Source organism: Papaver somniferum, chromosome 7, assembly GCF_003573695.1.
Source record: "Papaver somniferum cultivar HN1 chromosome 7, ASM357369v1, whole genome shotgun sequence".
In the NCBI taxonomy this organism is placed as follows: Eukaryota; Viridiplantae; Streptophyta; class Magnoliopsida; order Ranunculales; family Papaveraceae; genus Papaver; species Papaver somniferum.
In genome coordinates this window covers 152,613,489-152,628,150 of record NC_039364.1, presented here as the reverse complement: position 1 = coordinate 152,628,150, position 14,662 = coordinate 152,613,489, and the positions used below count along the sequence as shown (strand labels likewise).

At 38.6% G+C, this 14,662-nt stretch overlaps 1 protein-coding gene across 1 annotated transcript; it reads left to right on the top strand.

The window, feature by feature from the left end:
• The first annotated feature begins 3,976 nt into the window (after nt 1–3,976).
• Nucleotides 3,977–8,679, top strand: LOC113298784 (protein TIC 100-like). Its single transcript, XM_026547612.1, has 11 exons — nt 3,977–4,658; nt 4,923–4,994; nt 5,210–5,299; nt 5,395–5,568; nt 5,789–5,879; nt 5,969–6,031; nt 6,134–6,200; nt 6,541–6,644; nt 6,725–6,851; nt 6,965–7,656; nt 8,046–8,679. Exons 1-11 carry the CDS (start codon nt 4,048–4,050, stop codon nt 8,436–8,438), a joined length of 2,484 nt encoding a protein of 827 aa, XP_026403397.1. The 5' UTR covers nt 3,977–4,047; the 3' UTR covers nt 8,439–8,679.
• The last annotated feature ends 5,983 nt before the right edge of the window (nt 8,680–14,662 follow it).

The following is a 14,662-nucleotide window of genomic DNA, read 5'->3' as shown; positions in this document are numbered from 1 at the left end:
CAGTACACGTTTAAATTCCTCACAACTCATGCAAGCTCATGTTTTTCCTCCAACTCCATGTTTGGATTAAACCAAGTTATCCAGCCAAATTTGATCGAAACAAACACCCATACTAGCTCTGTTAGGACATATCACAACTACCCATGAAGTTTCAGCGATTGAATCACACAAAAACTCCTCCAAACATTCGATCGAAATTCTTCCAGTGAAGTGAAATGTTTTCCCGCCAAAATTGGTTTTGAATTTGAGAAGAAGATGTCCTCCCCCTAATCCTGTACAGGTTTCCCTTTAGCACTTGCCTTATGGGGTGCAAATAGTAATTTTTGGGCGTAAATGGTAATTTTTCTGGGGTTTCTCCGGCACATTTTTGGGGTGCTTCCGGTGCATTTCTGAGGTTCCTTTAGTACTTTATCCTGGGGTGTAAAACACCACTTTTCGAGCCAATTTTGCTGCAAGAGCTTAATTCTTTATAAATACCTACAAAGACATAAAATAACAAAATAAATACAAAATCGAGCACTAACAATACATACAATTGAGACATATTAGACACATAAATGCGTTTATCACCAAGCGCTAGCGAAAATAGCTTATCCGTGCCTGCGTTAACAGTCTTGTTGTACATGTAGGTCTCTAAAAATACCTCGGTGAGACGTCTGTAAGAGTCAATGGAGTTATGAGGTAAGTTATCGAACCATGACAGTGTCGATCCCTTCAGACTTAAAGGAAAATATATGCACAGAACTGTGTCATCACTTTCCCATCGGGCCATTGTTCGGTTGTCATAACCAGGGTGAGTTGCTGGGTCGTTGGAGCCATCGTAGCATTCGAATGAAGGGATCATGCATTTTGGACGAGATGGTTGCTCTTGGTACATGTGTTTTCTATGGCGTGGTAATGGCTTCTCTCATTACTTCCTCCAATCTTCCTCCTCCTTGCTTTGCTTTCAACTGCTTGATCTCTGTCATCATTTCGTTACGAAGATTCTCCATAGCAAGGAAATGCTCGTCCCATATCGCCGCTCGTCCTGGTCTTCGGGATTCGATATTGAAGTAATCAGAATCTCCTGGTAAATAATCGGGATCACATTGTTCGTTTCTTCTTGAGACACGATGGTTCAACGGTTGGGTTTCCTGCCTCTGCATCAAGAGCAATTTTATCCTTAAGTTCTTGATTTTCTCGCTCGAGCAGTGCCACATCGTCTGCATATGCCTTATGGTTCCATTTCATCTCCTCTAATTCTACAACCAAATGGACGGATGGGTTTGAACCTTGTTTCGGAGTTCCTCCCGGTGCTTGTCCACCAGCGACAACGATATGATTATGTATACAGTTTGAATTAAGGGGATCGATGGATCCGTAGGCATAGTTTGAGTCCCATCTGCTGAGGTAACACCTGATTCGATGTCAACAGAGGCTGGTTCTGTTCATTGGTTTGCGGCATCCCAGTTGTTGTACAACAGATTCTGCGACTACTTCTCGATGTTCGTTGGCACGCGCCGTAGCTGCCGCCTTTGCTGCATTCGCCTTAGCTGCCACGGTTTTGAGTGTTGCCGCCGCTATTGCAGTAGCATCCAATGGTGTGGTACTTTCCGCTACATTTTGCTTTTTGCTTGCTGCTTTAAGTTTCCCGCCCTTCTGCTTGCTACGTGTTATGACCGGTGATGTCCTTGGCGTTTCCTTTGACGCTGCTCTTGTCTTCCTGATGTCTTTTGTTTTATCCATGTTCTGCAGAGGTAGACAATCAACAAGAAAAGGATATCCACGATGATTTTGTCAGATTCACTTGTAGCAATGACGCAAAAAGAAAGGTTTCAAGTATAGGAAATCAAGGTGTAATAAAAGAGTTTATGAGTCATAAAATACTCGGATCTGAGAATTTTTGTGATGAAATCCCAATGTTTTTGTGAAAAAAATGTTCAGATCCACGGACCTTTAATGATCAAAAACTTCAGGTGTTTTGTGATAAACATTTAAATCCTATGTTTTAAAAATTTTAGATCTGAGGATTTTCTGTGGATAAAATTCTTAAGCCAAAACATCTCAGATCTGAAATCTTTTGTGATTCGTCATTCGAAATTTGCCGAAGAGAAAAGGCAGTAAAAGGAACGAAAACAAGGGCTTACAGGAAAGTATAAATCTTTTACCAGGACAAAAGTCCTTGTTTCTAGCGCCAAATTGTGAACACTGAAGTAACGATGATGATTTCGTGTTCACAACTAATGCTCACAATGACAATAGAGTGATATATTTCAAATATAAGGATGAGCACATAATAAAACAGAAAGGAAAACTCTGAGCATAAGAGCTCGTCATCGTTTTATTTATACTGAATTTGGATGCATGACAACGATCATAAATAAGTGTGCAAGATAAGATAAGTAAAATGGTAAGTGCAGAATGTAAATATGAGACAACGATTTACGTGGTTCATCACTAATGCCTACATCCACGGGGTGTTGAGGTTTTCACTATGGATTGATCAGAATTACAAAGCTTAGTCAAATGACTCTGAGCAAAGGACGAAGGTAAAATAAAAGGGGGGAAACTCATACCTAATGTTTACACTTTCTCTCTATACTAATAATTCTCTCTCAAATTGGTCGACCTCCTCTTCTTTGATTGAGCAGGGTATTTATAGGTTTTTCGTGTGGGCCCCTCTTACTGACATAGCAGTTTATTTATCATCTTGGTTAGTATTTTGATTCCGAAGGTATCTTCGTGATGCTCCGATGAGTTCTGCGATGATATACTACAACGGTGATCCACCTCTGTTTCTTCCATAGGAATTGTGACACGTATCCTATGTTCGTAGCATTTAATGCGGGTGGTTAGACAGTCTGCACACACCAGACAGCTTTAAATGCAGGTGTCGCTTCGATGTCAGTTTGTCTTCATCTCCTTCGTCCATTTTGAATTCATCTGGGGATTGGGTAAAGTGGCTTTCATGTTATTCTACTGTTATTCGCAGCTGTATACTCACCAGGTCTTCCCTTGCTCTGTGACCATCGGATTGGATTATTATTAGCCACGTAGCAGAAGATGGTTTAGAAAGTGGCATCACTTTCGGATGCCCCGGTATTACATGTCGTCCACGTGCTACCTCAGGGACACATGGCTATTGCTGATTAAGTACACACATTGCATACTGGTAAGAGACCTGTCCCTAGGAAAGATAATGAATAACAATCAAAAGACGCAAGACTCAACAGTTCACTAGTTACGAAAAAAATGTGAATTCATGAGCGAAAAAATATATTCAGTTTGTCTTCATTACTGAAGCGAATCACAATCAAACAGAGACGAAAAGTAATTTACATGACAAGTCATCAAAATGCGTCAACCGTCGGATATAAAAATCCTCAGGTAATTATGTTTTGTCAAAAGATTTTGTTAAAACCTTTTATTAGTTGATCCCAACCTGTATGATTCTGGTAATTGTTTGTTTCTCTGGTTGAAACTCATCTGCATAGCCCTTAAAATGTGATTGAGACTTGTTATTGCTGACCATTGGTGTTATGCTTTGTCTCTCTGACTTTTCTCCATCCTAACACAACCATCTTCATTCACTAGTTCATTCTCAATATTTACCAGAATTCCATTCTTTTAAGGGACAAAATGGATCATTTTCTTTACTTCTTGTAGCTTGTTGTTGGAGATCAGATTTATAACCGGTTTCAACCGACGATTTAGATTCAGTTTTAAGGATAAACCATTACGGGACCGAGAATATCTGCATTTTACGATTAATTACAATAGTTAGATTAATGGTCTTGCTTTGATTTCAAAGTTATTCGGTTCGGTTCCATCAATCTGGTCCGACACGTTTCACGATTTTACCCGCACCATGGGCAGCCCTAGCTAAACCCTCACCCCAAAGACCACAATCTAATCTGTGATACGACGTACCAACTAGTTTCACTCTAGTAGGCTGAGACTTTGAGAGTATCGTTTATATCGGCACCTTATCAGCTTATCTTCATTTCTCATACTCTTTCCCTCTCCTCTCAAGTCTCCAAACCTTAAACCCCAAATTTCAAACCAAAAATGGCAGAAGAAGATTCAACCAAAGAAACATCAAATGTATCCGAGGAAGAAGAAGAAAAAGACTCGTCATCTTATTCAACTTCAGACTCGGAATACGATTCAGATGCTGATTCAGATGATTCATCAGTAGCAGCAGAATATATAAGACCAGGAGAACCAGTATACGATTCAGACGCTGAAGAAAACAATACAGAAGAAGCAAACATAAGTCAATTCTTAAGAGCATTTAATAGTAAGAGACTTAGAAAGAAAGATGAAGAGGAAGAAAAAGATCTAGTACAACATGAAGATTTATATGATTTTCCAAAAGATCCCGAGAATTGGAAAGAAGAAGATATACAAGAATTATGGGGTGATGCACCATTAGAAACTACTAAACCTGGTTGGGATCCAGTTTGGGCTGATGATAAAGAATGGGATATTGTTGCTAAAGAAATTAAAAATGGCAGAAACCCACCAATTGCGCCTTTCTATGTACCTTACAGGAAATATTACCCTGCTATTCCCGATAATCATCATGATATAGCCAATCCCAAAGCTGTTATCGAAGAACTTGATCGTATTGAAGAGTATCTTAAATGGGTTAGCTACATTTTCCGCGACGGAAGCTCGTAAGTTTACTTAATTAATGTCCTTATTAGCTTTCTACGGGGAATTGGTTGTTTTCATATCGAGAATTAGTTACATGTTTCTGGTTAATATGAATTAACATATTTGTAGCTTAAATTGAGAAAGTGAAGCTCTTGTAATTGGCTACCTGACAGTCTAGTTAGGTTTTCGGACTGGTCGTGTGTCTGTAGTCTCATGTATTTGCATCATGTGTAGATTGGATATCACATTATACTATTATACTGATGAGTGTTTTTGATGTGTAGGTATGAAGGAACAGTTTGGGATGATTTAGCTCATGGAAAAGGAGTGTATGTTGCTCAAAAGGGGCTTGTCAGGTATCTCCTCCCTGCTCGTACAAAAAGAAAGATCTAAAAAATATTAGATTAGCTGCTAGCGAGTTCATATCTTCATGCTTATACTGTTGGTAATGCAGATGCATGAAAAAATCATCATCTTATAATTAGGTTGAATGGAATTTACTTACCTTGGCAATGAGTCTAATGACCAACAAGCCAAAAAAATGTTGTTGACTAGGCTTCTTTGATTGCAGGTATGAAGGTGAATGGCTGCAGAACAATATGGAAGGCCATGGAGTTGTTGAAGTTGATATACCTGATATTGAACCAGTGCCAGGTTCAAAGTATGAACATGTCGATTACACCATTTCAGATGTGATCCTGGTATTAGTCTTAAACAGCCAGTTTAATTGGTTGTTGCTTCTACTTGTTTCGATAGGCTCGAAGCAAAGATGCGTGCAGAAGGGAAAATAATATCCAGGGATTTTATGGACCCAGAAGATAGAGAATGGTTGGAAATGGATATTGAAGATAGCTACCGTTTAGCTGCTGGAAACTATGAGACTCCGTTTGATAACAATCCTGAATGGATCAAGCAATTTGGACAGAAACCGTAAGTTTCTAGACCCCAGACCAAGTCTATTGTAAGCTGATGCTTTTTATATTTTTATCGAACACTTAGCAATGCACAATCATAATCATAGGGTTACCATCGAGGCATCACCTAGTCATATCGAGTATGTATTTGAATGTATGCAGCCTTCTTTACATCATATATCTAAGATTAAGAGATTCCTGTAGGTGCATTCTTACTGAAGGGGTTTGTTTTCCAGGGAAAGAGGTCGATATCGATACGCTGGACAATGGAAGCATAGCAGGATGCATGGTTGTGGTGTTTACGAAGTCAATGAGCGTCCCATATATGTAAGTGTCTTGAGATGTTACATTCACATGTGTTCTAATCCCACATGGCATGGCATTGTATGTCTAAAGTCTTGAAACTTCGTTTCCAGGGAAGATTCTACTTCGGAGAGCTATTGGAGGATTCTACTGGCTGTGATGAAGATACTTCCGCGGTATTTTAAGATTTATCTTTATTGATAGGTTCTAAGACATTCTTTCTCATTATAAAATTGGTAGTGACAAGAATTTTTCCTGATTGTATTATGGAATTTCAGCTGCACGCTGGTATAGCGGAAGTGGCTGCTGCAAAGGCGCGGATGTTTGTTAACAAACCCGATGGGAGTATGTTGTTCCTATGCAATCAATTTTTCTCAAGAAACTTGTGTTTTGTGACTTTATTAAAACAAATGGATTTCTAGACACTTCGACTTTTTATAACCGATAGATGTGGTCGTCAAGTATTAATATGCTAAAGAATCTGGTAAGCGAAGCGCTTCATAGAACAATCTCTGTGTACCGGGTTAAAGTAGTTCATACATCATGGTCTAATTTAGAGAATCCTGGGATTAATTGGTTAAAGGACATATAACCGCTTCATTTGTGGTACTTTAGCTTCATTTCATGAATGCAAACACTTCGTTCTAGATTTTTCTGTTTGAATGCCATTACTTTGCTTATGCAGTGGTAAGGGAGCAGAGAGGGCCTTACAGTGATCCCCAGCATCCGTACTTGTATGAGGGAGAAGATGTGTGGATGGCACCTGGGTTCATTAATCAGTTTTATGAAGTAAGCAAGGATTCTTTTTGTTGAAGAAATGGAAATATATCAGGATGTCAACCTAAAAGGTGAAAATGTGTTCGTTGCAGGTACCTGATTATTGGAAAAAATATGTTCATGACGTGGATGAAGAAAGGGAGATGTGGTTGAATTCTTTCTATAAAGCACCATTAAGAATACCTATGCCTGCTGAGCTGGAATACTGGTGGTCAAAAGGTATAACTATTAAATAACCTCTTCTTTTGTTCTCTCAAAAAAGTTTATGATGAAATTGTAGTAAACCGATTTTGTGTTGCTTATTTGATACGAGGAAAACTTGTTTGTTTCAGACGAGACTCCAGAGTTTGTTGTTGTTAAAAACGAACCAGAAGGTGACCCAGAAGACGCGTCAGAGGTTGCAGAAGCAGAAGATCCTGTCATTCTTCACACTCCAACTGGACGACTGATCAATATTGTCGAAGATGAGGAACATGGGGTTCGCTTATATTGGCAGCCTTCTCTTAAAGAAGGGGAGCAAGTGGACCTGAATAAAGTGGAGTACCTTCCGCTTGGCTTTGACGAGTTCTTTGGAAGAACTAGCATTGAAAAGAAGGAAGGCCTGGTGGAGCGCCTAATGACAACTGTGGGGAATGTATGGAAGCCAATAAATGATAAACTGGAGAAGCTGAGTGAAGAGATAAAGAAAAACAGTGAACTGAAGCTCAAGCTGATAGAACAAGAGCTTGAGTTCATCGAGGCCGAATTATGTCTTGAAGAGACAATCGAAGATATGGAAAATGAGTTGAGGAAACAAGAGGAGGAGGAGAAGAAAGTTGATAAGCAGGAAGTAGAAGATATTTCTACCCCTAATGAACAAGATGGGTTAGATTCTGCAGCGGAGGATGAGGATGAAGATGATGATGATGATGATGATGCACCAACAAGTTTTGGATCTGTTGCAGCTGATGATGGAAATAAACGCGGGAAATCTCCATTTTCTACATTGTCACTGTCATTTGCTTCAAGCAGCTTGGTTTCAACGGTGAGCTTCTCCGTATACTTTTTCGTTTCCCTCTGTTATGTAATCAAGAAAGAGCATGTTGTTTTTCTCCCACGTACGCTTTTCAGGCTAACAAAATCTTAATACTAGAAAAAATAACTGAAATGAAAAACCCGAGTCAGACTATGCGAAGCCTTGAAATTTTTCAAAAAAGGGAAGTCTAGTAACTAGTTGAACGAGTTTCCTTTGTAGACTTTATATTTATAAATGGGAGGCCTTATGATATTCTGGTAAAGTGAGTTAATCCCTGACTGATGGGTATAGTAAAACTGAAAAATCTTTTTATTGAGGATTCATATTATTTTGCCAAGTAGGAAAAGTGTTTAACTTCATTATATGTTTCTATATTCATGTTCATGATGTTTTTGCAGGTTCCCTGTAAGCTTCAAAAGGCATTTGTATCATGGAGAAATGGTGGAAAACTCCCAATAGCTAAGCCCCTTTACCCTCAGTCACGTCCTGAGAACTATAAAGTCCCTGAGGAAACTTTGTGTTCGGTTGGTTTTCCTCTCGCAAGCATGTATCATGCCAGCTTAAAGTCACAGAGCCATGTCCAGCAACGATTTCGAAGGAGATCAGCGAAACTGTCACCTTTTGATTCTTTATCTCGTCTCTTATCAAATCCCCAAGCTTCTACAGGCAATAAAAGCAACAGCTACTCAGAGCAACTATCACGCAACCATGATCCACTACAGAAACAAGCTCAAATTGATCTGAACAGCGTATTATCCCTTCATTTCCCAATAAATTGTCCTGGTACGTAACATCTTTGTGCCTCCATTTATTTGTACCCAAATTTTCGTGTAGACTATTTCATGTAGGATAGGGTAAATTTGGTTTATAGTTTGATTGTTAGAAAAATCCTGACAAGAATCTGATAAATCATCCTAATCATGCAAGATATGTGCGTCTCCTTCTTTCGAACCAAGCTAATTGGTCAGTGGCTCATGCCATTGCCATCGCCTTTCCCAGTTGAGCAATTTAAAAGCCTTTAAGTTTTTGTTATCTGATGTTAGAATTTCATGAGCTCATGACATTGTCTTTTCTTTGTTCACCTGGGATGTGAGTAGGGCTTCCTTGTTGCAAGCTACCCAATTTGAACACTAACCCACTATGAGCTATTCCAAGGAACAATTCAGTAGAAAGAACTATCCTTAGTCCCTAGGAAACAATTCCACTGAAAGACTGATTCCATGAAACAATTTCTTGGGATGCTTGCAACAATGTAAAATCCGTTATGGGTAGAGTTTTATTTGACGGGTCTCTATTTCTTTTGAAATTTCAATTAAACAGTAGAATGATAGTAATTCCTGCTGAACAAAACAAATGTTGTTAGAAACCCGAAAATTAGGCCAAGATCAAATTTAAGTTTAATATCAGAGACTTGCTCCTCTGATTTATTCTTTGTTGTTAAAAAGAGCTGCTCAAGTTTAATCCCATATGTCTCAAGCACAGGCTGAAAAGCTATAGATTGGGATTGGCTTCTCAACAGTAGTACTCCTAGTTGCTTTGCCGACTCCCACAAAATATGTCTGCTTTTTGTACCCACTATATTTTGTCTTTTCCTTCATCTACACACCAAGGGACAGTAACCAGGTTGCAGATAAGTTGGCAAAAGAGGCTTTCAAATCGTCTCTTTATCAGAGTTGGAGTCTAATCATGCCAAATTTTCTTTCTGTTATGTAATCGCCAACTATCAGAGGTGATTTAAGAAGGGCATGGTAAACACAATGATACGAATGGAGATATTCGGCTACTAATTATTTAGTCCGAATACTATTGCTTGTAGTGTACAGTACCATACAAGTATATACAGAATGTACGAGAAAGAATGGAGCGTTTTATTACTGGATATTTCTATTCATCTTGTTACACTAGTATACAAGGCTATTTATAGCCCAACTTAACCGCCAATGCATACAAGGTGGCTACAACATGAGTTGCCACGAGTCCACATACGTGGCTTTAGTTGAGGGACTAATGTACTTTGTGTTAATCTAAAAGAGATTAACTTATCTCTTAATATAAGTGAGTTCCACTAAATGTGGTCAGCCATACTTTGAAAGCCTGATACCTATAACACCCCCCTTGGATGACCACTATTTTAAGATTATTGTCTTGTTAGAGCTTTATCAGTAAAACTTTAGTAGCTTTAAAACAATAATGATCACTAATGATTTTCTTCCTTTGTCAAAGTTGTCCGGGAAAACCGCCTGGGATAAAACACGAACACTTGAAGGTTAGAAACAAAGTTGGTCAGCTGTGAATTTCTCTTTCGTTGAAGTTGCGTTAGGGAAAACACTTGCAAAACCTCAAAAGAATAGTGTGACCATCCGGTCGCCGATCCGCGAGTGAAATCTATGGATATACATCTCTTTAGATGATGATCATCGTTTTAAGATTGTTGTCTCATTAAAAACCTCGCCAGGAAAACCCAGAGGGATAAACTGTACGTAGGAAAACATGAGTACACAGAACAATGATAAATCCGCAGATGTTGCCTCGTTAAAACCTTGCCCGGAAAAATAGAGGGACAAAAACCAGGACGAAGGAAAAAGAGTACAACGTTTCGAACTGCAGATAATAGTGGACTCGCATGCCTCATTAAAACCTTAACAAGGAAAACCCAGTGGGACGAAAACCTTGACTAAGGAAAACGAGTACACGACGTAATATCCAACATTCCCAATATCCATAGTCTTTTATGGCTTTACTCCCCCTGATGAGTAGGTATCTTAGTTGATCATTTTTTTCGACAGTATTGCATAGAGATCACGAGCCATCTTCTAATGAATTCAGCAGCTCCAGCTTCCTTTAGTTGAGAAACTTGGTGTGATCTATCTTTGTGCAATTTCTTAATGATCATCTTGTTGTGCCAGCCTTTTATTCTCCTCTAGCTTTGTCTAAACAATCATAATCGATCGGAGGATGAACAAGTATCCTCTACTACCAGACTATTAGCTAGGAAAATGTTTAGCTGCTTTAACAAACCTGTCAAAAATCAAAACTTAAAGAGTCTGATTAGCTTTTCTCTGTGGGAGACATTCATCGATCTTTCATGCAAAATATCAAGCTTAATGGTACCACGAAGATGGAGGAGTTTTCTTCGGACCTATGTCTCGATACTGGTGTTGGGTAAAACCAGTCTGACATGTTATTACAAACTTAATATCAGGTACCTATAACATATCTCAGTTAATGTACCCATAATTTACACATCCATTGTGTAATGTAAACCACAGAGTGATACATCTCCTTTGTTGAGATGTAAACCGATCAATCTTAAAACTGAGAGATCGCATAGCTGCAATTGTGACAGCTTGTCCATTTAAACATGTCTAAACCTTTTAAGGTTGATTAATGGACTTCCAGCTACAACGCTCAATCAACAGATTAAGACCTTGTTTTACCGAGAATTCATCTCGAACTCCTGCTTTAAGCATTTTTGTGCGTTGGAGAACTCTTCAGGAGTTCCAATAAAGTAGATGTTGCACAAACAAATCTAGTAAATGCACAATTTATGAGCATATAAGATGGTTTACATATCCCTGGATAACATAAACATTCACTTAGACGATTGATTACTTTCGTCCTTGTTGAGTAAATGTAAATGACATGGTCTTTCACCTGATAGTTAAAAACTTCAGGAATTTAATTGCAGTTTTCTGTATCTAGTCTTTCATACAGATCCGCAGTAACCACATCCACTAGATGCACATGAGTCCTTAAAAGACTGTCATACAAATACCAAAAAGGTAGTTGCATCCATAACAGGGAATATGTTACAAAGCAATCCATCTCAGGTTCCTGTAAAAGACTCTGTGCCATTAGTTGACTTTACTTTTCTCACTACAGACATCCACATGTAGCCACTAGGGGTTACATTATCAGATGTCGAAACTGCAACCACCCACCTGCTGCTAAGAGTGACGCACATTATCGAGTGTTCGGGTTGTAGTAACAATATTATGCATTTTGTAAGAAAGTTGTTATTCTGCTTCGAGTTCTCCTGGTTTAACCAATCATACCTTTGATGACATTCCCATAGAGTGTGGTTTAAAACCAACAACACTTACGGCAGTATCTGTGGATACTTTGACTATGTCATCAACAATCATTTAATTACGATGGAAAATTTCTCTATTGCATGGTTGCCTTAAGGAAATCCTCTCATTTTGAGGTTTCACAGCCTTTGCAGAGACATTCTCTTATTAGGAGAACTATACTTAGAGAAATTAGACCTTCCACTGATAGTCTCTTTGAGAGCACTATCTTTCAATGATTGTGACTGGTTCTTCCTTTTAGGAGGCGCAGAACATTTTAAGTCAACTAGTCATCCACGCTGAAAGTGTGTTTTATGTGACACACTTGCTACTACATTCACAACTTCTCAAGGAAGCAAATTGATTTGCAATTTCTGAAGATATCAAATCTTCTGCATGTCTTTCATTGCTGAAAACATCAAGATGAATACATCCCGGTTTATCTTGTGCAAACCAGAATACTTCACGCCATTTTTCAGGCGATAGCGTTTCCTCCCCCAAACGGTGGGAAGACTTTCTCATCAAATTTTGCAAATCTTGTAGTAGAGTACTAACAACAGTGGAATGTAGCACTTCTCAAACAGAAAACATGACAATGGTTTCATGAGTAATAAGTTCAAAATGCTTTGTGAATGAAGTAACTAGACCATTCAATGAATGCACAATAACAACAGGTATACTCACCATCAATGCCCAAGGCATCACTAGGATGATACAACATCAATAACTGACAAACAAGAATTTCATTTAATATCTATATGAGTATAGATATACAGTTACCACCCAGTTGATAAGTCGAGTCACGTATGACTACCAGACCATGCTTCTATCAACCTGGTTAGTGGCTGTGGAAACTCACTTTCATAGGGGGGCGCTGCAAGCAACCTAAATTAGTTTTCTCACTGCGCTTTCATATAAGCATCACATTTGCGACTGATGCTAAGACTAAGGTCTCAAAAGCGTACAAAAGGAAAAAAACACCCCAATATGAACTGAGGTCTATATCTGCCAATCATATAAAAGTTGTCGATAATTCCTTTGCAAAGGGGGATATCTATCCACAACAATTTCAGTAGCTACTCTGAACATTATCGACAACCAGTTCATAATCATCTAGTTAACGATCTTACATCATTCTCAAGAGCATGAGGATATTTTAATCCATTGGTACCAGATTTCAGTATGCGGATATTCTTCACCACAAGATATCAACGCAAATTAAATGGATGTGCTCCTCGTCAAGAGATATATCAACTCATCACTCAAAGAGAATATGGAAGTCATCTGATTAGATTGGCATACCTCATACAAGAGATTTTCGTCTATGCTTCTAAGCATATTTCCAGACGAAACAATCGCTGCGATTACATGGCAAGCCTTGCAAGGAATTTAATATATGCCGAATCAAGCAAGCGTACTCTTGCTTAATCTAACAACAGAGTAATATCCAACACCTCAGGCATTTTTGGGTGTGATAATTTAGATGGGACACAATTGGAATTAACCAATGTCGTCGACGATCCTCCCCCTGATCCTCAGGCGGGAATGTCTCATCAACAGAACATCCAGTTCCGCATTACTCTACCTATCAAGGGAGCAATTGGGTGCACAAAGCAACATAACACGCAACCCAGGAGAGATAACTGATCAGGTTTTTTCTCTCGTTTACTGTCCAGCTGGAATAAACTTAAAAATTTACATTGGTATGTAAAATTAACAGTAAACTGTAAACGAATTTTGTGACCATACACACTATCTCAATATCAGTACCAGTTCTGCCTAGACGACTGATAGAGATCAACAACAATGAACATCATTTCTAATGCACGTATCGTGTCTTTTATGTCACAGCGATAGCAGAGCTCTTCCAAGCTCAAAGATGGATTATTCAAATCAATCGCTATCCTACCGTCTCGTATTATTCCACTTCTAGTGGTACGGTGCTCATTAGGTTCTTAAACCCGACAACTATTGTGGTTCCCATATTCAAATATGTCTACCACAATTGTATTTTCCTTCTTTTCCAAAGATAGACTTATTTGCATAGGTACTACTGCAAGTTTAATTCACCAAATTCAGTATTTTAGATAATGGCTCAGGCGACGAGAAGACATGATATTAACTCTAAATATCAAAAATGCAACACTCATTATCGCTCGACGTTTGTACATCTACGAGGCGCAATTAGCATTTGCAGCACTCGGTGTTGTTGACACAACATATACAAAGTGCAAATTAAGCACTAGCTCCTTAAAGCTCGTCGATGCATATAATGCACGCCGTAAAGCTAGCGGGAACACATAAGGGCGGAAAATATGTCGCTCTCCTTATTGCTCACCACAACATTTTATACGGTGCATATATCTTCTCCAGAAAATTAAGCCGAACTATTTACCACAAAAATCAATGATGAAAACAAGGAAGAAAACATTCAAAATGTAATATATACGGTTCTAACGTAATACCGAAAAATCTACAATTTTGTCTATCAGGGTCGACGAAACATTAATTTATCAAAGTTGAAATATGAACACGTTCCTTTTGTTAAAGAAAATGTCTCGATATCAATTATAGGTCATTTCAAGGAACTTGCTAGAGACTGGCTAACCGTGTTAACCCGATATCCATTTTTCATCGCATTCCGACCTTAGGTGAAACGACTTTGAATTCCAGAGATTATCATAGCAAAGGAATATTAAAATTTTGCTATCCCTCAGGATGCAATAATTCCTCGCTCTGCCGGTACTAAAACCAATAACACCACAAAAATCATTGGTGTACCAACAAAGGTAATTTTACTCTTTACACTATCCAAAAGGACGCAGAGAAACCTTCCGTTGGCTGATTAAAGCGGATAATAGCAAAACGCCACAAAACTCAAATATTTGGCTAAATTCAGAAATCGAATAACATCACAAATATGAGTTGTTGCCAATACGTACCTA